At 43.2% G+C, this 21,706-nt stretch overlaps 1 protein-coding gene across 3 annotated transcripts in view; it reads right to left on the bottom strand.

Moving 5' to 3' along the window:
• Positions 1-1,073: 1,073 nt before the first annotated feature.
• The window catches only part of LOC125430313 (semaphorin-3D-like), a 67,862-nt gene continuing 47,229 nt past the window's right edge, over positions 1,074-21,706 (bottom strand). For 2 of the 3 annotated variants that reach the window (XM_048492242.1, XM_048492243.1), the window contains exons 6-18: positions 19,812-19,914; positions 19,357-19,485; positions 18,253-18,398; positions 17,679-17,793; positions 16,938-17,007; positions 16,019-16,163; positions 15,067-15,289; positions 12,162-12,250; positions 8,808-8,849; positions 8,420-8,577; positions 4,759-4,826; positions 3,298-3,431; positions 1,074-3,141 (exon numbers count right to left, since the gene is read on the bottom strand). In XM_048492242.1, coding sequence (XP_048348199.1) covers positions 2,725-3,141; positions 3,298-3,431; positions 4,759-4,826; positions 8,420-8,577; positions 8,808-8,849; positions 12,162-12,250; positions 15,067-15,289; positions 16,019-16,163; positions 16,938-17,007; positions 17,679-17,793; positions 18,253-18,398; positions 19,357-19,485; positions 19,812-19,914 — 1,839 coding nt within the window. In that variant the 3' untranslated portion in view covers positions 1,074-2,724. The remainder of the gene's footprint in view (positions 3,142-3,297; positions 3,432-4,758; positions 4,827-8,419; positions 8,578-8,807; positions 8,850-12,161; positions 12,251-15,066; positions 15,290-16,018; positions 16,164-16,937; positions 17,008-17,678; positions 17,794-18,252; positions 18,399-19,356; positions 19,486-19,811; positions 19,915-21,706) is intronic. The other variant, XM_048492244.1, reaches the window with a different exon arrangement.

Below are 21,706 nucleotides of genomic sequence, written 5' to 3'. Positions count from 1 at the left end.
TCTCATGCAGCACATGGCTTGGCCCTGTAAGTAACTTCTTTTGCACCATATGAAACTGGTCAGGGAGGAAATGGGCTGTTTCTAGGATTGGCACCACAAGGAATTAATAGGAGCAAACTTGAAACTTGATGCCAAGTTCAGCGCGAACCTATTTAAAAGAGCATTTCAACTGGACCCAGTTTTGAGCTTTCTGAAGCAGAGAATTGTGACAACTCTTCCATGGAGGGTATTGCTGATCTTAGTAGCAGTCATGGCTGAGTGGGAAGGTATTAGAAGGAGGAGGAGGAGGAGTTTGGATTTATATCCCCCCTTTCTTTCCTGTAAGGAGACTCAAAGGGGCTTACAATCTCCTTTCCCTTCCCCCCTCACAACAAACACTCTGTGAGGTGGGTGGAGCTGAGAGAGCTCAGAAGTACTGTGACTAGCCCAAGGTCACCCCAGCTGGTGTGTGTAGGAGTGTGCAGGCTAATCTGAATTCCCCAGATAAGCCTCTACAGCTCAAGCGGCAGAGCTGGGAATCAAACCCGGTTCCTCCAGATCAGAGTGCACCTGCTCTTAACCACTACGCCACTGCTGCTCCTTTGGTTCTTAGCTGTACCCTTGGGTTCTTCAACTAAATGTGACAAGACAAGCAGAAGGCTGAAATTACTCCCATGTCCTCTTGAAAGAGCTGTGATGTGGCTTGTGATCATACCAGCTTCAGTTATTTTCCTGCACAGAAGAATTTTTGAAAGAACAGTAACCAGCCCTGCTTTTCGTAACAATTGCAGGGACTGATTGGTCTTCCACCAAGGCTAATCCTTCTAACTTTATGAGGTCTGCTAGAATTGGACTAGCCTGAGCCATCCAGGTCAGAGCAGGCTGTTAGTAGACATTATTAATCAGGTATTTCTTGAGTGAATTCATTATGTGACTGGTTGAAGTAAACAAGAATGTCTCGAGAAGCCAGATAATCTGCATAATGGTATTCAGGCTGTATGACACTCCTTGACATAGTCAGCTTTACAGTCAAAATTATGATATGCTCATGTCCAATTACCCAATCTCATTAGTCTCCCAAATTCTCATCAACATTTAATGTGAACTTTTAAAGGTTTTATTAACTTGCTAAGATGTTGGCTCTTTTCCTTCAGGTAGAGGCAAAAAAAATTGATGCATCAAAATGACAGGTGAGTACAAAAGAGTACTAGTTCAACATTTCAGTAAGATTGCAAAAAAGTACAATAAAATGTTATTCCAAGTAGCAGCATTCAGTTAAAAATGTAACAAATGTACGCCAAGATAAAGGTACTGTTAAATTGATGGGGTTGAATACTAATTCAGTTTCACTGAAGCCATTTGATAACTTTCTGCCAATTTTGAAAATGTTGTCTTCGTGTTAAAAATGTCTGAATGAAATACCAAAGGAAATAAAAGGAATTAGCAGATACCTGCCATGGTGTGTAAGGTCCAAAGACTAAGGTCCCTTTAATTTCAGAGGACCCTCTCACCTGCTCTCAGCTGTTCTTTCTTTTCTTTTTTGGGGGGTGGGGGGCACGATTTGTTTCAGCCACATTGTGGTTGTGCATAACATAAGGAGTTGCTGTCTGCTTATTCAGACCACAGGGCCTTTCGTTAGTTCAGCATTATCTGATGGATTAACCCTCTACCAGTCTTAGTGTTTTCCATTCTAGTGTCAACCTAAAAATCTACTTTTAAATCAGCATTGCTGAACCCAGAATCATATTACATAGAAAGCAGGGCCTCTATCATTAGTTCATGCTAGTTCAAGTGATAAAGGCCCTGCCCAAGAGTTTGTGGGGGATGGTAAAAACAGTAGCTGCTGTCCTAAGGTTGGGTGTGGGGGAGCTATTAAAATGAGAAGGTAGAAAAAGAGAGGTCATGGATGAACTTCTATCTCCTAGAGCAGCATAGCAAAATAGTGATGCAGCCATCTTCTGGCAGAGATAAAAAAGTGTATTTGATGAAAGGAAGAAACTGAAGTCTATGTGCTAAGTATTTAAGATGTACCTCTCAAGGTACATGTGCATACATTTTAAACTGGGTGTATGATAGACTCAGGGAGATGGGATAGGGTATGCATACCAGTATGTTTGCCCCATTACACAAAAGCTAAAACAGCCCCCTATTTTTAGGAAGCACAGCTCTTCTGTCATCTTTTGCCTCTTAAGAGACCACAACATTGCATTTGCAGATGATAGAATCCACTGTTTAGAATTACGGATCTTCCACAGAATACGAAACTATAGGAAATTTTCTGTTCTCTGGATTTCTTAATAAATGGCCCCACTTAAAAATACAGGACAAAATAATTGCCATGCGTAGGGATACTAGCTTTGTCAGCACTTCTACTGCAAATGGAACAAAAGAAGATGAATATGTACAGAATAAAGGATTTTGCAGTACAGTGAGAACTTAATGTTCTCTTGTCTAACCTATACTGAAGAGAGTTATGCCAGTCGCTGGACCAGAAAAGGCAGTCTGTTTGGCATGGAATCCCACTGCTTCCATATTTAGTTCTAGTGCCTACTTCCCTCAGGTAACCGAGGTAAAGAATATGGCAAAAACTGAGGTTGCACCCTGAAGAAGGACCTGTTGATTTCTCTTTGCCGTAGTAGCAGTGGAGCCCAGAGGCTCCAACATGCAGCCTTCTCTGAGACTCAGAAGGTGAGCTAGTGAACCCAGCTGGGCTTCTTGCATCCATTTGCCATATAGACAAGCCTGCTATGGAGGCCCAGGCTGCCTACGCACTCTGCCTCTCTTGATTTCCGGGTGATGCTGTTGCCACTTCCGATTCCAGTCTTTCTGCCTCCGCCTTCTCCTCTGCTGGAGAGCATTGCAAAACTCATCCAAATTGGAGCTGGATGTACCCAAGGCCCTTGAGTAGCCCTTGTAATGAAGCTGCATCTCTGCCAAAGGGATGATGCTATGGTGGCTTGCTGCTGCTTCTGTGTTTTCGCTGGTCCTAGATGTTAACATTTCCATGGCCTGGTGCCCAATAACACGAAGGCTGTAGCGGGTGAGAGTTTGGGAATAGGAGCGCTCCATCCCTTTACAGTGGTAGATCCCAGCATCGTCTTGTGTCAGCTGACTAATCAGTAGTCCTTGGTCTAGAACTGAAAAGCGACCAATGCTCCCAACCTGCAAGAAACATAACAGTGGCTTATTTTGCCAGATGTAGCCAGAGAAAAGGTAGAGGAGACTTCCTTTCCTTTCATATTTGTTCTGTCCTAATGTAGCTATTCATACAATGGTCCCACATTTTAAAGAAAGCTTTCCTTTAGATTCCCCCATTACCTCTTCCAGGACTGCTGTATTGCTGTACTGTACAAACCAGTGGGTGGTTGTCTGGGGAGAAAGTGGAAGGCACTCAAGAAATGTTGAGTTGTTCTGCACCCCAAATATCACCTTTTCTTCCGTTACTGAAATTCCTGCATGAAAGAAACAGACAATGTTTGGTCGGAGTGGAAAGTCAGAACCAAAGCTTTTAACCCCTTTTGAAATATACTCAACCAGGAAAGCTCCAGGCAAATCTACTCCACCCTCTGCTTTTTAAAAATGTACAATAGAAGATGTATGTCCTGAGGTCACAACTAGTTTTGATTCATGGCCTCCAACGATAACTGGTACTCTTATGATATATATAACAACAGTTTTTCAATTCTCTTCTTCACTACAGGTATCAGAATTCAAAATTAATTCAGTAGTTGCCTGTAAGGAAGGTAATACCACTCATTACCATTTTCAAGTAACTGACTGACCCTCTCCTCTCTTAGGGCCACGAGGTGTCTTCCTGAGCTTTAGTGCACATGCACTTTTGACTGTAAACACCTGCGTGAGGACAGTTGTATTTTCTTTCTTACACTATTAGCAGCTGTTCTTAGTTGCTGGTGGACACAGGAAACCCAATTCCTTGCATGCCTTCACTGGACATTGGGATCTCTGGCCCAAAGAGCCTTTTCTGTCATTTCACACAACATTCAGCAGAAAATCAATCCTAATGCATTTGTGTATATATTTCAAATACTTGTTAAACTGTATTTGAACTGTTACTACTGCGCATGCAACTGAACAGAAAACAAAGTTTGAAGGAGGAGGAATGTGCTTGTTTGGAGAATACAGAATACTGAGGGTTGTGGGGCCTGCAAGAAATGACTTCAGCAAAGGCAGCCATGGGAATTATCTTTAGGACGCATCATTGGACACATTTGTGACCTACCCATGCATAGCAGGGTTATTAGGGTAAGATCAGGTTGCCTTGTATAAAGCAAGCTCAGTCTCAGCTACAGAAGGCTTCACAGATCAGAATTAATGGTGAGGTTTACATTAATATCCAGGACTAAATGCAGAGTTGACAGGTGTTTATGGAAAGTCAGGTGAGCATCTCCATTCATCCATCTTTTGTGTAGCTGTGGCTGCGGATTCATATTGAACAGCCCTGTCTGCCACAAACATCAGTGTAAATCAATGTGCGCTTTGAACAAGACAGTTCACTTCCCAGGTGGTCGCTTTCCAAATCTTTGTTTAAGCTTTTTCCACTTAAGCCAGTGTTCTGTGGGTTAATCACCCCTAGCAGCTGTGTGGAATAGAGAAAGAGCTGCATCAGCTTCTGGCAGGGGATTATTTTAGGAACTTAAAAAAAAACCTTCAGTGCATTCAAGTAATCTTTGAGATTGTCTCTAGTTTTGAACTGCTGGACATTCTTTCCTTTCATTGAAATATCTCATAGGGATGGCCAGTGGATGTTCCATGACTCACCCTTTGCAGCATCTTGGCACTGCCTGATTGGGTCAGCTTTCAGCACATCTTGGCATTGTGCTTGCCTGCTGGGAAGACAGTTCATAGGCTTAAATGAAGTTCTTCTGAAAGTATATTGGTTAGGTCAAGGAGGCTGGTGGGCCAAGGCCCTGATGTGAGTGATCAGGACAGGTATGACAAATGACTTCCTCTGGCAAAACCTGGCCAGGTACTGTCAGGGAACTTTCCCATCAAAACTGTTAACTGTCACAGTGAGGGCTCACTGAGCAGTTTCCCACTGTTTCTAACACTGAGGTAGCATAGTTTGATCTCCCCACCTTTGTTTAAAATAAAACTGATAATAATAACTAAAAGAATAAGAAACCGCTCTATAATGACAGGGGATTGTATTCTGTATATCAAAGACCAATATCCCTTTTCCTTTCCTGAAATTAAGACACAAGAGACTTTGTACTTTAAAACACGATAAAAAAGCAAAAATTGTATTTACAGGAACTAAGCAAGAGGTTGGCAAAGTGAAAAAAATATAAGTATATACAAGTTATCTCAAGTAATTTCAGGCTGCTCATGGGCTGCTGCTCATGGCTGTGGTAGATACAAATTAGTTTCACTGCTGGAGTTTAACCTCTCTCAAAAAATACATTTTCAGGTTTCCTAGTAAGGATGGTTCAAGGAATAAAGATGTTTTACAATAATGTAAACACCCGTGCTTCTTTTTTCTCAGAAGACTTTCACTAGACTTTCCAATCTGCTTTTTTTCCACACTCTCACAAGGGCACCTCGGGCTGAATATATTGAGATGGATTTGCTTCCAAGTTCTGTCTCCCTGACAAAAATTCAAATCCACTCCTCTTCCATTTGGATCACCACTCTCATAAGTAATCAGGTGTCCCCCAGAGTCTTTCCCTGAGAACCTCAAACTCTCAACCCAGTGTCAGCTTTTAAGGATGTGGATGCTAAACCAGGGACAGCGTACAGAAGGCTTTATCTGCCTCTTCCAGTCCTTCCTTCCTAGAGCTTCCTGGATATAACCCAAGAACGGAGTACTTCGCCTTTTACAACCATTCAACCTCAGTGGTGGGATCCAAAAATTTTAATAACAGGTTCCGATGGTGGTGGGATTCAAACAGTGGTGCCGCCGCACACACGCACTTCCAGACCCTATTGGGCAGGGAGGTTGCTTTAGTAACCCCTTCTCGGCACTCAGAAAAAATTAGTAACCACTTCTAGAGAAGTGGTGAGAACTGGTTGGATCCCACCTCTGCTCAACCTGCTCTGACAAGCGACAGAACTCAAACACTAAGTTCTCCACTCAGATCACCCTCTGAGCTCTCACTCGAATGCTCCTCCAAGAAGGAGGAGTACAGTTTACTCCCGGTGCTCTGGCTATAGAACGCTTTCTGGTTCTCCTCAGCTAATCCTGTGGGGTTCCAGTTTAACCCTTTGGGCTCTCAACATTCCAGCTGATTGAATGTGCTTAGGTGTCTGTATTGGTCTCAGCACTTTGCAGGGAAATGAAGCGCACGCTAGGACCTCATGATGTTTCAGGTCCAAACAGTTGCCTCCATTATCCTGTCAGTAGGACATAAGAGTTCTCCTTTCCCTGTTCTTCCCTTACAGTTGTCCGGTAACAAAAGAGAACAAGTGTGACCATGCTGCATTACTGCCTCACAAAGAGCTAGCGGAAATCTAATGGCCAATGTCCTATATGTCCCTGGTCTAGTAGAAATGGTGGTAGGAAAGGATCTAAGACTGAAGCACCTGAGCCAGACTTTTGTTGAAAACACAGAAAGGGGGAACTGCTCACTTACTAAAGAGGAAGATAAAAATGACAGGTAATCCACTATAACTGGCTCATATTCTGGTCCCAACTGAAAGATAGACTGCCCATTTAGAACACATATTCAACACACATTCATGTATAGCTTAAGCAAAAGTCCAGAGGCACCTTAAAGACTAACCACATTTATTCCTGCATAAGCTTCCATGAATCAGCGCTCACTGCATCAGCTGCCTGAGATATACATCCTCTTGGCAGGTATATTTATGATTCAAGCTACAAACAACAAACAGCACTTCCAAAAGTTATTAGATATAAAAAGTGGGATTAACACCAGGTTTAACATTTTTTATATTTTTATGTCTAGTTTAATTTTTTTCTTGTCAAGTTGCTTTTAAACTATTGTTACCTGGGGTTTGAAATGCTTTGGAAAAAGGCAGGCATATAACTATTTTAAATAAAATAAATAACTCTAATTCAGGAAAGGACATGGCACAATGTAATATAGAATTAAGCCAGCACAGAGCAGAGAAGTTCCCACTGATTTATTATTCTTTTAGGATGTGGGTTTTCTGGGTTGTATGGCCACGTTCCAATAGTATTTTCTCCTAAATCACCTAAACTGGATTCTACAGGTCAATGGTTACTCTACTACAATAATCAGAAGAGCGTCAAGACCAAGAACAAACCACAGGAATGAAGATGAACAGCCAACCCAGATGGATTGTGTTTTTACCATACATCAAGGGAATCACTGATCAAATAGGAAAACTGATGAAGAAACATAACTTCCAAACAATCTTCAGACCCGTCAAGAAAATTCAACAAATGCTACATTCAGCAAAGGATAAAAGAGATCCTCTAACTTGTGCAGGACTTTACTGCAAACTTTGCAGCTGTGGACAAGTCTACACAGGGACCACGAAATGCAGTGTCCAGACACGAATCAAAGAACATGAAAGGTATTGCAGACTAATTCAGACAGAAAAATCAGCAGTAGCAGAATATTTTTATAAACCAAGCTGGGCACAGAATATTTTTTGAAAACACAGAAATTCTGGACCACACGGACCACCACTATGTCAGACTACACAGAGAAGCCATTGAAATCCACAAGCACATGGACCATTTCAACAGAAAGGAAGAAACTATGAAAACCCTACCAGTACTCAAAAACACTGGAATCAAGGCAATGGTTAATGAACACCACCCAGACTCAGGATGTCTCTCTGCAGGAAGCAATAAAATGGATTGTAAATGAATACCTAAATTCACAGGCAAACTACTATGCAAATCCATTAGTTGATTATGCAACTTCAGTGTTTCATACAAATGCTAAAATGAGGGGATTCCACTTAACACATGCAAATTACACTTGCAAAACTGCATCTTTAACCCTTTTAACAATGCAAATGGTTCATTCTCCCACCCTGGATGTCTCACAGGTATATATACTCCACTTCAGATCCCCTGAAGACACCAGCCACAGATGCAGGCAAAACATCAGGAGAAAATAACTACTGGAACACACAACCTGTAAAACCCACAACATCCTAGTGATTCCGGCCGTGAAAGCCCTCGACAATATATTACTCTTTTGATTGGATCTTGTCAAGCTGACCTTCTGCAGTAACATGCTCCTTTCCCCTTATGTTGCCTGTAACTTTATCAGTCTGTCTAATGTATGTACACTTTATGCAACTGATGGTGTGAGTGCTGACTCACAAATGCTTGTGTTGGTCTTTGTGGTACCACTGGCCTCTTGTTTAATTTTGCAGCAGTATGTAAATCTCATCACACAAAGACAGTGCCCCCATGCACAAATCAAGGATACTGCAAAGAGCAAAGTCACTTTTCTAGTGGCATAGATCAAAGCCTCACCTTTTTTTGGTATGGAGGATGGGCCTACAGGACTTGCCATCCCAGGTGCAGTAGGGGTCTCTCCCAAGACAGCAGTCTGTGCAGGTTTTGCCATAGAGTTCGCAGCGGTACAAGGGAAGCTGGACTATGCCATTTGTGGTGCTCACAAACATCTCCTGCTGCTCACAGAACCAAAAAGAGCAAGAAGCATCAAGTTTTGCTTCTCTTTCCATTAGGAAGTCAATTGGAGTGCAAAGTCAGAATTCAGAAGCAGAGACCTCAAAATGGTACAAGAGTTTCAAACAGTAACTTCGTTTTTACTTTCCAAGTGTTAAGATTGACCAGCTCTTGCTATAGAAATAACAGTCCCAGCAAAATGCTATTGAGAAATTCACAAATACAGACTTACCCTCTTTAGAGAAAATTGCATGTCTAGGATGGCCAAAGGCATCTACAAAAAAAAAACAACAACCCAGAAGGGTGCCTGAGCATGTAGATCTTTGAGTGCTTAATAAAATATAATTAAAACATAGTTTTAATAGAGAGGCAGCCCAGCGTAGTACTTTTCAAACTGCTTAAGCAGTCCCATAGAGTTAAGGTTGCCAACCTCCAGGTTGGGCCTGAAGATGTCCTGGTATTATTTCTAAACTACAGGGATACTCCCCTGGAGAAACAGGCTGTTCTGGAGAGGGGTTTTTATGGCACTGAGGTTCCTCCTCAGTCCCCACCCCCAGGCTCCACCCCCAAGTTTCCAAAAATTTCCTAAACCAGAGTTGGCAACCCCACATGAAAGCCTTCCTGATCTCAGGGAGGCCATTCCACAAAAGGGCGGGGGGGGGGGGCACAACAGAACGCATGCGTACAGGCAGTTGTTGCTCTTGTCTAGTTGTAGAGTGGCACCCCCAGAATGCCCTACTTGGCTAAATAAAACCATCTTAGGAGGAGAGATGGTGTTGCAGATCTGTGGGTCCAACAGTGACAGAACTATAAGGGGCCAAGTGGGGTGCGCATTGCACCGGGCGCACGCCTGGAGCACGCAAAAATCACCCTTTCCCCCAAGCCCGGCCCATTTTCAGCTGGCAGAAAGCTGTTTTCTGCCTGCTGGGAAAGGTAAGTAAGGGGGGGAGGGAGCGGAGCCACAGGGGGGTGGAAAACACACAGTGTGTCCCAGACGCACTCCTGCCCAGCTACACTTCTGGGTTCCAACACTATGGAGTGCCTTGTATGTGACAGTCAGTACGTTGAATGAGTTTGGCAATGGATGGGCATCCAATGGAGTGATTGTAGAGTGGGCGTAATATGTATGCTCTGATTAGCTCCCAATAGTAACCAAGCTGTGGCACTCTATATCAACTGGAATGTCTAAGTTGACTTTAAGGGCAGCTTATGAACCATACGTTACAATGGTACAGTTTTGATATTATTATAGCATGGCTCTAGGTGACCACATCGGCCACCTTCCAGGCTAAACTAAGTTGGAAGAAAGTATTTTTGCAACTATATTAACTTGCTTCTGTAGCAGTAATACTATTTATTTTATTTATTTTATTTATTAATTGGGTTTATAGACCGCCCTCCCCCGGAGGGCTCAGGGCGGTGAACAATATACAAATAGAGCACAGTCAAATTAAAACAATAAATATAAGTTAATATGGTTCTAATAAAAATAAACCCTACCCCATTAAAATGCAGCTTATAAATTAATATTAGATTAATGGTAACTCAAGATGGCACCTACTATCAATTCCCTCTAAAAAGCCCCAGAAGGGGAAGGGTGGTGGAACCACATGATGTTATAACAGAAGAAGGAGGGGGGGCCCCTATCAAAGGCTAGTCTCCCCAAAGGCCCGGTGGAACAATTCTGTCTTGCAGGCCCTGCGGAACTCAGCAAGATCCCGCAGGGCCCGGACAGCTGGTGGAAGAGCGTAAAGGCTGGTGGAAGAGCTGTAAAGGCTCTGGCCCGGGTGGAGGCCAGCCGTATCATTGAGGGGCCAGGGATCACCAGCAGGTTGGCCTCTGCCGAACGCAGAGACCGATTTGGGACATATGGGGTAAGACGGTCCCGCAGGTACGGAGGTCCCAGACCCCGCAAGGCCTTAAAGGTTAACACCAACACCTTGAAAATGATTCGGTATTCAATGGGTAGCCAGTGCAAGCGGCGCAGGACAGGTGTGATATGTTCTCTCATGGCACCCCCTGTCAGCATACGAGCCGCCGCGTTCTGGACCATTTTCAATCTTCGAATCAGGCATGAGGGAAGGCCCACGTAGAGAGCTGAAGGGATTGCAATAGTCTAACCTGGAGGTGACCCTTGCATGGACCACTGTGGCCAAGTCGGCCTTTGGGAGAGGAAGGGGCCAGCCGGGCCCGAGCCTACAAGCGAAGATGGTAGAAACGCAAATTCCGGGTAATATGGGCCACCTGGGTCTCCATTGAAAGAGATGAATCCAGGTGGACCCCCAGGTCCACGGACATTGGAAGAGGGGCTGGTGCCAATATAGCCCCTCCCACTCCGGTGACTGGAAATCCCCACCTCCCCCTCGCGTCTCAGCCAGAGGGATCTCCGTCTCTCGATGGGTTCAGCTTCAACCTGCTCTGTTTCCTTAAATCCACTCCGACCCACGGCTCTTCCGCAAACAATGCTGGAGAGCCGCGCAGGGGCGGTGGCCGTCCCCCCATCCATCAACATGGTGAATGAGCTGGAGTGTCATTGGCATATTGATGACACGTCAGCCCAAAGCTCCGCACCAACTGAGCAAGGGGTCGCATATAGATGTTAAATAATAGCGGGGGGGGACCCAGCAAGCTCCCTTCGAGGCAATAATAACCGCAATGAAGTGAGCACCTCCGGGGATGCTTGGTCCCCGCGACCACACTTGCTTTGCATCCGGGTCCCGGAGAAACTTGAGACAATCCATTCAAGGACAGTGCCTCGCGACTCCGCAAGCTGACCAGGGCGTAAAGGAGCCAAAAGGTCATGATGATGACTCTCATATCAAACGCTGCGGTTAGATCTAACAAAACCAGCAGCGCCGATCCGCCTCGGTCTAGTTGTAAGCGGAGCAGATCTGTGACGGTGACGAGAACAGTCTCCGTCCCATGCCCAGCACGGAAGCCGGACTGGAAGGGATCGAAAGCCAATGTGTCCTCCAGGAAGCCCTGAAGCTGCTCCAACACCACTCTCTCAATTACCTTCCCCAGAAACTAGGTCCAATATGACCCCCAAGTTTTAAATATGTCAGCAAGGGTCAGCTGAACCCATCAAAGGTGGAAAGCGCAATGTTCTTCATGATCTCAGACTTCTCAACTAGCATTACTTTGGTCTTCTCAGGATTCAGTTTCAACTTGTTCATACTTAGCTGATCAAGGTAATGACTCAGGATCTCCACCACATCACTAGATTTGGATGAGGAGATGTTGAGCTGGGTGGTGTCAGCATATTGAGGACAGCCACCCCCAAAACTACAAATAATTTGCCTTAGAGGCTTAACATTGTGATTAAATGGCACGAAGACAGGCCTGTGCCCTGAGGAAGTTAGCCAACAAGCTTGGCTGTCAGGAAATATTGTGGGGTATATTACCCCACAGTAAGATTCCAGCTGAGGAAGGAACTGCTGCGGGAGTTGAACAACAACCTGACAAATGAATGTTCCAGTACATCAGCCAAGAGATAAGGAAACTGTATTCAACAGGCATAATTTGTTGGTGAGGCTTCCTCAGCGGATCCATAGCAACAAAAAGGAAAAGCAAACATGTAACATACCTTTGAAATATTGATCTCTTCCAAGCTAATCTCCTGAGGGTCTTGGCCTCTCATACTGACAATCCCCACCTTCAGCACTTTGCCTTCATCTGTGGGAAGCAAAAGGTAAGGACATGCCAGGAGAAAGAGACTGTGTCATTTCCAGGGTGTATAAACACCATATATCTCAGCAATCCAGTAAACCACCTTTGTAATACTACTGTCAGACATAGCTTGATATAAAAAATAGTTGCCAAAAGAATATGTCTATCTCCTACAGATCAGTTTTTCCCTGCAGCAGAGGAATAAAATCCTTCTGAGCATGACACTCCATGTTCTGGTTCATACATGGTGCTGGGTCTGTGTACTCTTTTTTTAAGCATACATGTCTGCAGTTTGGAACCCAGCAATAATAAATGATTTGCCTTAAGGGATTAACATAAAAAGGCTTTCCCCTTTCCAAAAATCCTGAGAGGCACTGCTTGATTTGAGGTCTATTTATTTATTTATTCAACTTGCTGTGCCTTCCTTTCCCAGCCTAGGCTAGATGAAACAACACTTATCCATCAGTTTTGACTGATGGATGCAAATGGTCCACTAGAGTTGGCTGTTTCCAGGTGATGCTACAAAAGATGCTTCCAAATGGAGTGGATGGCAAGGGTCGGGCAACATGAATAAAAGAGACGGGAACAATGTTTATTCCCATACTGTTTGATGCTAGGCCGAAGGTCTATTGTGCCAAAACACTATGAGGAATGGACCCGCCAAAAAAAACAGGAACAGCCTGGATGCCTCTTAGACCTTGGGGCCAGTTGCTAAAATGTATCTGTTTGTAAAATTCAGAAGTTTGGGCTTGTTTCCAGAGTTTTATTAATACAAAGATAGTGGCAACAAGGTTGTTTTCATTTAGTTTACATTTGTGGATTGTGGAATCCCTCCATAAGTACTAAGGAGCCAGGTTGTTGAGTTCAAGTCCAGTTTTCTGTTTCACCTGGTGCTGCAGATATTGTTTATCTATATTCTCTGCAACTGCCCATCTTGAGTTCTTTAAGCTGAAGCAGAAAAGATAGACTGGACAGCAACTGCAGCTTAGGGGACTGCTCTGACAGCCTCTTCCTTACACAGGAACACAAACACAGGAGCAGAAGACTTTTGCTGTTTACCCCCCCCCCCCCCATCCCAGCCTGGTTGCAGATTTGCCTCTTTAACGCCTATCAACTTTACATAGGTTTGCAATTAAGATGTTTTCCATGGCTAAAACAACTATTGATGTTCTGGGTATCTAAAGCCTTTCATCTTCTAAAGCATGAACAAAAAATTCTCAAAAAATCAGTACATACACATTAACAGTTCAGGAGTTCAACACGATTGAATAGACATCTCTGCAATTTTTTCCTATATGGAACACCCTAACTTAGACATTATTCCATAATCATAACTTTGTTGTTCCTTTACACACAGTTTCCTGTTATGATATCTTTTTCCTGAGATGGGATAGTTGGAAGAACTGCATGCTGAGACCAAAATGTGGACGCGTGAGGGATATTTATGCAGCACTATTATGATATTTATCTTTGTTAGATTCATTTTTGTTCTAAGAGTTGCTAACACTGTTTTGATAGCTGCAAAGTACTGAACTGATACTTCCAGTGAACCCTGTCCAAATAGAAGCCTGCTGTACATTTTGTATATATAATTTTGTATTTATTTTTCAGGATTTTAAATTCTCTATAGAGAAGTTGATTTTTAGTGGCTGGATGCATGCTTCAGTTATAAAGTGATCTTTTGAACCATTAACTCCTTCTACTTATGTCAATAATCAAGCAATAGCATGAAACAATAACAAGGAAGCATACAAATACTGGATACTGCTGGGTTAGAAATTGAGGCTAAACCAGACATGACAGTGTCAGAGTTGACCTTCAGAATAGAGTTCTTCCCATCCACTGATCTATCCATGTTATACTTCAAACCCTTTGCCACCATCAACAATTTACAGGGCTTCAGTATGAACCAATTGGGATCATGCCTACATCAAGTCTAGCTGTGCCCTCAACCCCAGTATACCAATGCATTCCCAACTGAAACATTGTTATAAAGATCAGCAAATTCTCCCTCCTCTCAAACCACTCTTAAAACAAAGTTAACTTAAAAATAGGCCCCAGTGAGCTCCTTTCTCACATGTCAGCCTAGTTACAACACAGTTGTTCAATGTATTGTCGAAGGCTTTCATTGTCAGAATCACTGGGGTGTTGTGTGGTTTCCGGGCTGTAGGGCTGAACTAGGTGCTGAAATGCTACTAGAACACTGCCTTACAGCCTGGAAACCACACAACACCCCAGTTACAACACAGAATTCATCCAATGAACAGTGCTCCAAATCTCTCTGTTTCAGCACCTTGTCTTAGATCCCACTGAGCACCAATATCACCTTCCCTTGGAGCACAAGGCAATAGCTACACATTTATTACATGCTTATCTGACTCTTCCCCTAAGGAGCTTAGAGATGTTATGCAGAATTTCCCCCCTTGGCTGAGATACAGTAAGCTTAAGGCTGAGTAGACATTTGAAGTCAAGTCCTAGTTTAGCACTCTAGTCCTTGATCCACACTTGCTTTCCATAGCAGTCTGTTAAGGTAGTTTCTAAGAAAAAAGCAGTCAGGGGCTGTTTAGCATAAAGGATTTGCTGGATCTTCTCCTAACTAGTACTATATTGTTTTAAAAAGCCTTTCAGCTGAGGAAGCTTTTGTATTCTTCCTAACAGGATCAATTATTACTTTTGCCAGACTGTCTCCATACTGGGAGAGTATCCCATCCTCACCTTCTTTAGTTCATTGAGCTGGAAAGCAGAATCTGAAAAGAGTGCGGTATTTTTAAATGCAGTATGTAACAAAGACTGTGAGGCCTTGTTGCTTCAGACTCTTCTACCTGTTCCAAGGAAGAGGACATCAGCATGTCCAACCGCTGTCTCCACCCTATCTACCAAGAGATGCTTGATCTGGAAGGGCACATTGACTCTCATCAGGACAGGCTTCCTGTGGAGTGGATAGACAGGGTCCCACATCAGATGATGGGTACGCATGAAGCTGATCACTTCATCAGGAAAGTCCTTTGTTGACTGGAGGAGTGGGTCATATGTTGCACTGGGACACTAACAGAGAATGGAGACATTGAAAAACATAAGAGTGTGAACATTCAAATTCCACAAGAAATAATCCTGCAATTCTGTAGTACCACGATGGCAAAACTAATCAATTTGTAGCCTAGGTTTTTGTATGCTGTTGCCTATGGACACATAAGGCACACACAATGTAGTACTAACCTTTCTTGTAACTTCAGTTTTCTCTGAGGTATTACTATCTCACTGTTTGTTTCAACTGCAGTAACAGACTGGCAGTATCTACTTGAAACATGCTGCTTAAATTTTGACATGTCAATACATCTGTAGCATGCAAAAGTGGCTCTATTTTTCTGCACACCGAGAGGATTTCAGCAGGCCATTCCAGAAAGGGAGAATGAAGGAACAGCTTTCCTTGGTGCACATGGGAACACACATTCCACAGGCAATGGTGAATGTTTGCCTTCTCCCTGTATGAGGGACCTGAGGGAAGAATTCAGGGTCCTTTACAATGTTTCTTGCATTGGGATGGCTCTTATACGTGTACTTAATCATCACTATGTCTATGTACATTTTCCAAGCTGTTAATCCCTCCAGCAATTTCTCCTGGGCTCCCTCCTTGTATCATCATAAATAATTGTCATGTCACATTCATAATATTGCTGAACTGCGAGCCACACTAACTATGCCCCACTGGCTAAGTGTCTGTGCAGCAGAGAAAAGGTGAACCAAGGCTTTGGCCTTTGTGTTTGACGTACGTACTGTTCCAGGACGAGGATAGGGGATCCTTCCCTTGTATTCCACCCACTGGTAGTCCAAGCCTTCCTTATGTGCAAAGGGCCCATTGAAAGCAGTCCGAATGGCTGCCAGAGAATAGACACACACAGCAGAGCCACTAAAAATGCCACTAGAAGAGAAAAGGGTACACTGACTGGCAGGCCCTAAAACCATCTTCTACAGATAGCAGAGATCCATGAATCAGTCCAAAGGACAGCCACTGTACATCTTAAGTGAATGTAGAAGAGTAACTTTCATAAACTTTTCACAAAGAGAGACTGGATGTGCACAGAGAAGCCTCAATTCATTTTTACTCATAGATCATGATCCTCAAAGGCTTTGATGGTCTCGCAACTCTTAAAAACAAATCAGCACTGTCACATTCCTTAAATAGCTTCATTCTGAATGTATCTTGGCCACATGCAGACATTTTGAGCACTGCTTTCCGCTGCTGCCAGAAACTGGTCGAACAGCACCAAACTTCTGACCCTTGTTAATGCTGTGACAAACCCCCTGGAACTTTTTCTGACCAAACAGAAGGAAGAGACAATTATAGAGGAGGGCAGCACTCATTGTCATTTCCTATTGATTGTTATCTCAGAAGAAATAACCTGCTCAGCTCCGTATTAAGCCACACATGCTTAACTGCGCAAAAAATTAGCTCCTTGCTGCACTTTGTTTTTCTGCTTCATCAAATCTGTTCAACTGCACAGAGCAATTGTACCGGACCACTATTCTGATCTTCCAATCAGTGCCTGTATGCATGAGATAACTGTACTATCTATGTGTAAGTACAAGCACACTGTAAAATGACATGTCCTCAGTCATGCAGAAGCAAAACAGCTGCACGAAAAAGCAATTTCTAATTTCCTTCATTGTGCGTGTTGTTCATATTTCTACTAACCTTGACACTGTGAAAAGGCCATAAATTAGAGGGTTTTGCAAATTGCGAGTGCGAAGGAGGAAGACATCTTCTGCAGGGGTTAAAAAAAACACAAGAGGATCAGCCCAGACAGCTAGGACAATTATGGATTCTTCTCAAGAAGGGAGGCCACTCATCAGAACAAGTTTTTTACACACCCATGTGACCTTTCACTGAAAGTTCCAGAACCAGCACCACCATCACCAACTATGCAGGTTCTTCAGCTGCTATTTGGGTAAAGCTGGGGGGTAGGGAATGGAGAACGGGTCAATTGCAAGGTTACAGTCAGAACAGCGTATCTGCTGTGCTGCAGGAATTAAAATGATGTATCAGGAGAAACAGAATTCTGCAACTTACATAACTGTGCTTGGTTTGCATAATTTATTCCACTTATTTCATGAAGGGGCAACAAGTTTTGCGGGGGTCAAATGTCCCACATCCTCCTTACCACTGCAAATCTTGCTAAGCCTCCTGCTGCCCCTATCTGACCAAGAACTGCTTTCATAACTATATACCAAGGTCGTAATTGATTTCCTTTATTAAAACAATAGCTTGCTTTTATAAATGTTGCTGAATTCTGGGCCAGTTACCATACTTGTGCAGCACAATTGTAGAATCTGCACAGTGCTAGTTATGATGGAGAAACTATGGACAATGCAGTTATGGGCTATAGTTAAAGGGCTGGAGTGCCCCAGAAAGGAATCTGAAACAATGCAAACTTACCCAGCTGATCAAAGTGAGTTTCAGTGCCCTGCAGGCCTGGGATGGAGCAAACCAGCCGGGCTTTGAGGAATGTACTCCAACGGTTGATGAGGCTGTACTTTCCACCAACATCATTCTGCCAACCACAATGGAATAAGAAGACATCTCAGTATTCATCATAGCCTCTCTGGTTAGATCTCTGACTGGAAGCTCACTGGACTGATAAACCCCACCCGCAATACAATACTATCAACCACATCTTTGCATAACAAGTTCCACCCAAACACTTACTGATTGGTTCCTCACCCTGGGACATGGACAATACATACCCCAAACATGCCCATCTCTCTGGACACAGTGTGTAACAGACTTCCCTCTGTGATACACCTCTGATGATGCCAGCCACAGATATTAGGAACAAGATCCACTAGATCACGGCCACGCAGCTCAGAAAACCCACCACAACAAGCTCCATGCTGTTTATAGCAAAGTCTTGGCAGATGCCAAGGCTAAATATTCAGAGCAGTTCTTCCAGCAGTTTCCACAGCCTAAGCAGAGCTGGAATTGGTTTATCCAAGAGACCTCTATAGCTGACCTTGCAGACACGAGCCACGCGGGAATAGATGCGTCTTCTCTCCCATTGTCCAGCTTCTATAGCAGTTTCCCGGAAAAAGAAGTACACTTTGTCATCATCCTGGTTGTAAGTGTCAGGAATGGCAAAGACACCAATAAATGCAGGTTCTGTGAAGAGGGAAATTCAGGCACAAATCAATATGATGGCAGAACAAATTATTCAGTGCATCTTACCTCCTTCCAATAGTCCAATCATAAAAAGCATAGGTGCTATTACATAAAAGAGATAGGAATGCTATGGACTGCTGCTGGTTTGAAAAAGCTTATAATATTGCAGGATCCGCTACTTACAGTTAGAGAAATCAGGAGGAGTAATAGGCTACTGCGCTAGGCTACACGGAGGAATTTGTGTCTGGTGTAATTTCCTTATCCATCATAAATTCATTTTCACAGGATTCGAGCAGTAAACACTAGAGATTTAAGGCCTTTTTAGAGCATTTGCTTTAATTACAATTGTACAAGCAGATCACAGGTGGAGACATAATCTGTTTCCTCCTCCCAAGGCTCAATCATCCTGTGAGCCAGTGTGGTGTAGTGGTTAAGAGCAGGTGCACTCTAATCTGGAGAACTGGGTTTGATTCCCCGCTCTGCCACTCGAGCTGCAGAAACTTATCTGGAAAACCAGATCAATTTGTGCACTTCAACACATGCCAGCTGGGTGACCTTGGGCTAGTCACAGTTCTTCAGATCTTTCTGAGCCCTATCTACCTCACAGGATGTTTGTTGTGAGGTGGGAAGGGAAAGGAGATTGTAAGCCCCTTTGAGTCTCCTTGCAGGAGAGAAAGGGGGAATATACATCCAAACTCCTCCTCCTCCTTCTTCCTCCTCCTCCCTTGTCCTTTATAGCTCTAACTGAGGTGCAAGTGGTGAAGCACTGCATTCTAAAGGACACAGTCATTGATATCTGGAGTCTTCTGGGTAGAAACCTGGGCTACATTTGTTCAGAATCCAGCCCTAATTGATGTCACAGCTGAAGAGTTTCATACAGGACAATGGCAACTAGTCTACTGGCCTGTGAGGGTGACCACCACCTTAGCATACTATTCCACCACCATAATCCTCTTACCATTTAACCAGTTATCTTGGTTCTGTTCCGTCCTGATGTAGTTCTGATCAACCCTATCAAGCCAGGTACGAAAGAAGGCAGCACTGCTTCCCATGAAGTCAATAGAAGCACCTGAATAAAATTCCCCATCTGTGATAACCAGAAGAGAAATATTAACAGAGTATTAAGAGAGATATTAACAGAAAATTTATATCTGATTTAGATTTTTGTTTATTAGTTGCTCTCTCATGCAAAATTTAGTGAGGGAAGAGATACTGGTTAAGAAAGACCTATAGGTTCTACCCCCCGTGCTTTTAACCAGCAGAAATTCAACAGAGGAAGTTTTTCCTGGCATGGAGATATAGTCATGCAGCAGAAGCCCCAGCTACATACATAGAGATGGGGTACACTGTTCTTTTCTTAATTGGTTCCACTATCTAGAGTTCTCTCAATATCCTGTTTGCCGGCCTTCTTACCAATAAGCAGCCCTGCGAAAGGCTCATGGGGGCTGTAGGGGCACTTGCCTCTTCCAGATTCAATAGAGTGAGTCACCAGCTGCATAGCTGGAATCCCTGGTTTCTGCAGAAAACCAAAGGAGAAAGTTTAGTCCAAACATAAGCCATGCAGGAAACATCAACACAAACAGAAAAGCCATTATCACACCCTACCCTGTAAAAAGGCCACCCTGCCCTATAAAGCAAAAACATATCCACAGTTCTGGCTACTACGTTTGATCATAACTCAGTCTCAGGCTCAAACAGTTTTCCCTCTGAGCATCTTTCTGCATTGTGCTTGTGACAACTGGTGCTCTGGACTGTTTGTAAGGCTCCGTAGAGACCTGCCGGATGGGTGTTCAGCCTTGGGGCATGACTTGGACCAAAAGGCTGGTTTGCTCCTATCCCGGGATCTTCTGCCTTTATGGTTCAGAGTCACTTGTTGAGAAATTGTAGCATCGCTCAAATCAGAAGCTTCAAATAATTCGAAGTCAGACTCCAATAGTGAGTTTTTTAAGAGTAAAGAAGATTTATTTCAAAGCAGCAAAAGTTCCAGCAAGAGTTTATTTCTCTGTCTCTACTTTTTAGCTTTGTTTCTCTTTCTCTCTGTGCCTCTCTCTTGAAGCTCCTAATCCTCTCTCTGTGTACCTGGAGCTCTCTCTGTCTAACACTGTCTGTGCTGATCCTTATAGAGAGAGAAATCACTGAGATCATCAATCAAACACAAAACAACATCTTGAATCTACCAGTGACATTCTTTTGAAGTTACATCACATCACTCAGGAAAAAGTATCTCTGAGTCATTTGCTTTGATTGACAGACTGTCTCAACCTTCTCAGAAAGAGCAGGCAAGTGAGTCTGCCTTATCAGAAGGAGTGGGCATAGTGTCTGTCACCTGCCTGTCATAGGTTAGGATGATGTCATTCTGCAGGCTTCTGTATAATTGCATAACTCTAGGTTATTTTATGTTAAAAGCACATTTCTTTCAAGGTCACTATGCAGACATAGCCTTTACAATGCAGAATTATCAGTCAACTTGTATTTAATACTAAAGACCCTTCTTAGCTAAACTAAACTAAATTAAACTACCTTAAACACTTTGTGGCATAACTTTCCTAAACCTACAGTCTTATCAAATTATCAAAGTGTTATCTTATTTGATAACACTTATCAAATAATATTTGAATTTGTATAAACTTAAGTCCCTCCTGCTGTATCAAAATTAACTTTTTAAATCTTGCACTTATGACTGAAGATACTGATGGTCAGATTCAAACTAAAGCTTCAGGCAAGCTGTGAAATTCACCTGCCGAAAGCATTTACCAGAAAGTGGCAAACTAATGGAAGTTCTAATATGACTGGATTCTAGATACTGTAGCGCTACCTGATACAGAGCATAGCTGAAGATTTTCCACAGAATTGCAGCTTCATGTCAGCAGGGTTTGTTTATTTGTTTGTTTTGTTGCATCAAATTATGATATTGGAGGTAGCAAGGAGCACAATTTAGCCCCCACCCCACCAACTGGTCTTGGAGTTACTACACAACTGATTATGCCCCTGCCTTTTCTAGCCTTTACAGAATGGGTTTTTTCACTGCCTGTAGAAAAACAACAACAATTTCTCAGTCAGGCTTAAAGTCACCTTGAAGACTGCCATGTTTATTGAATCAAGCATGACAATTGAATCAAGTTCGCCTTCTTAACAGGTGACCTATCCACTTAACCAGAGTTTCGGAGGGTGCCCTGGGTGCCCTGCAGGTACAGGAGATGTTTTACTCATGTCTGGTCTTTTCTCTTTTCTTTTTTTTTTGCACCCATATTGGAAAGTCAACCGAACTGCACGTCTCTTGCTCTTTTTTTGTTTGTAGTTTGTTTAGT

Source organism: Sphaerodactylus townsendi, linkage group LG03 (assembly GCF_021028975.2).
Source record: "Sphaerodactylus townsendi isolate TG3544 linkage group LG03, MPM_Stown_v2.3, whole genome shotgun sequence".
Classification (NCBI taxonomy): domain Eukaryota; kingdom Metazoa; phylum Chordata; class Lepidosauria; order Squamata; family Sphaerodactylidae; genus Sphaerodactylus; species Sphaerodactylus townsendi.
The sequence above is the reverse complement of the archived record's forward strand: the minus strand, read 5'-3'. Positions and strand labels throughout refer to the sequence as shown.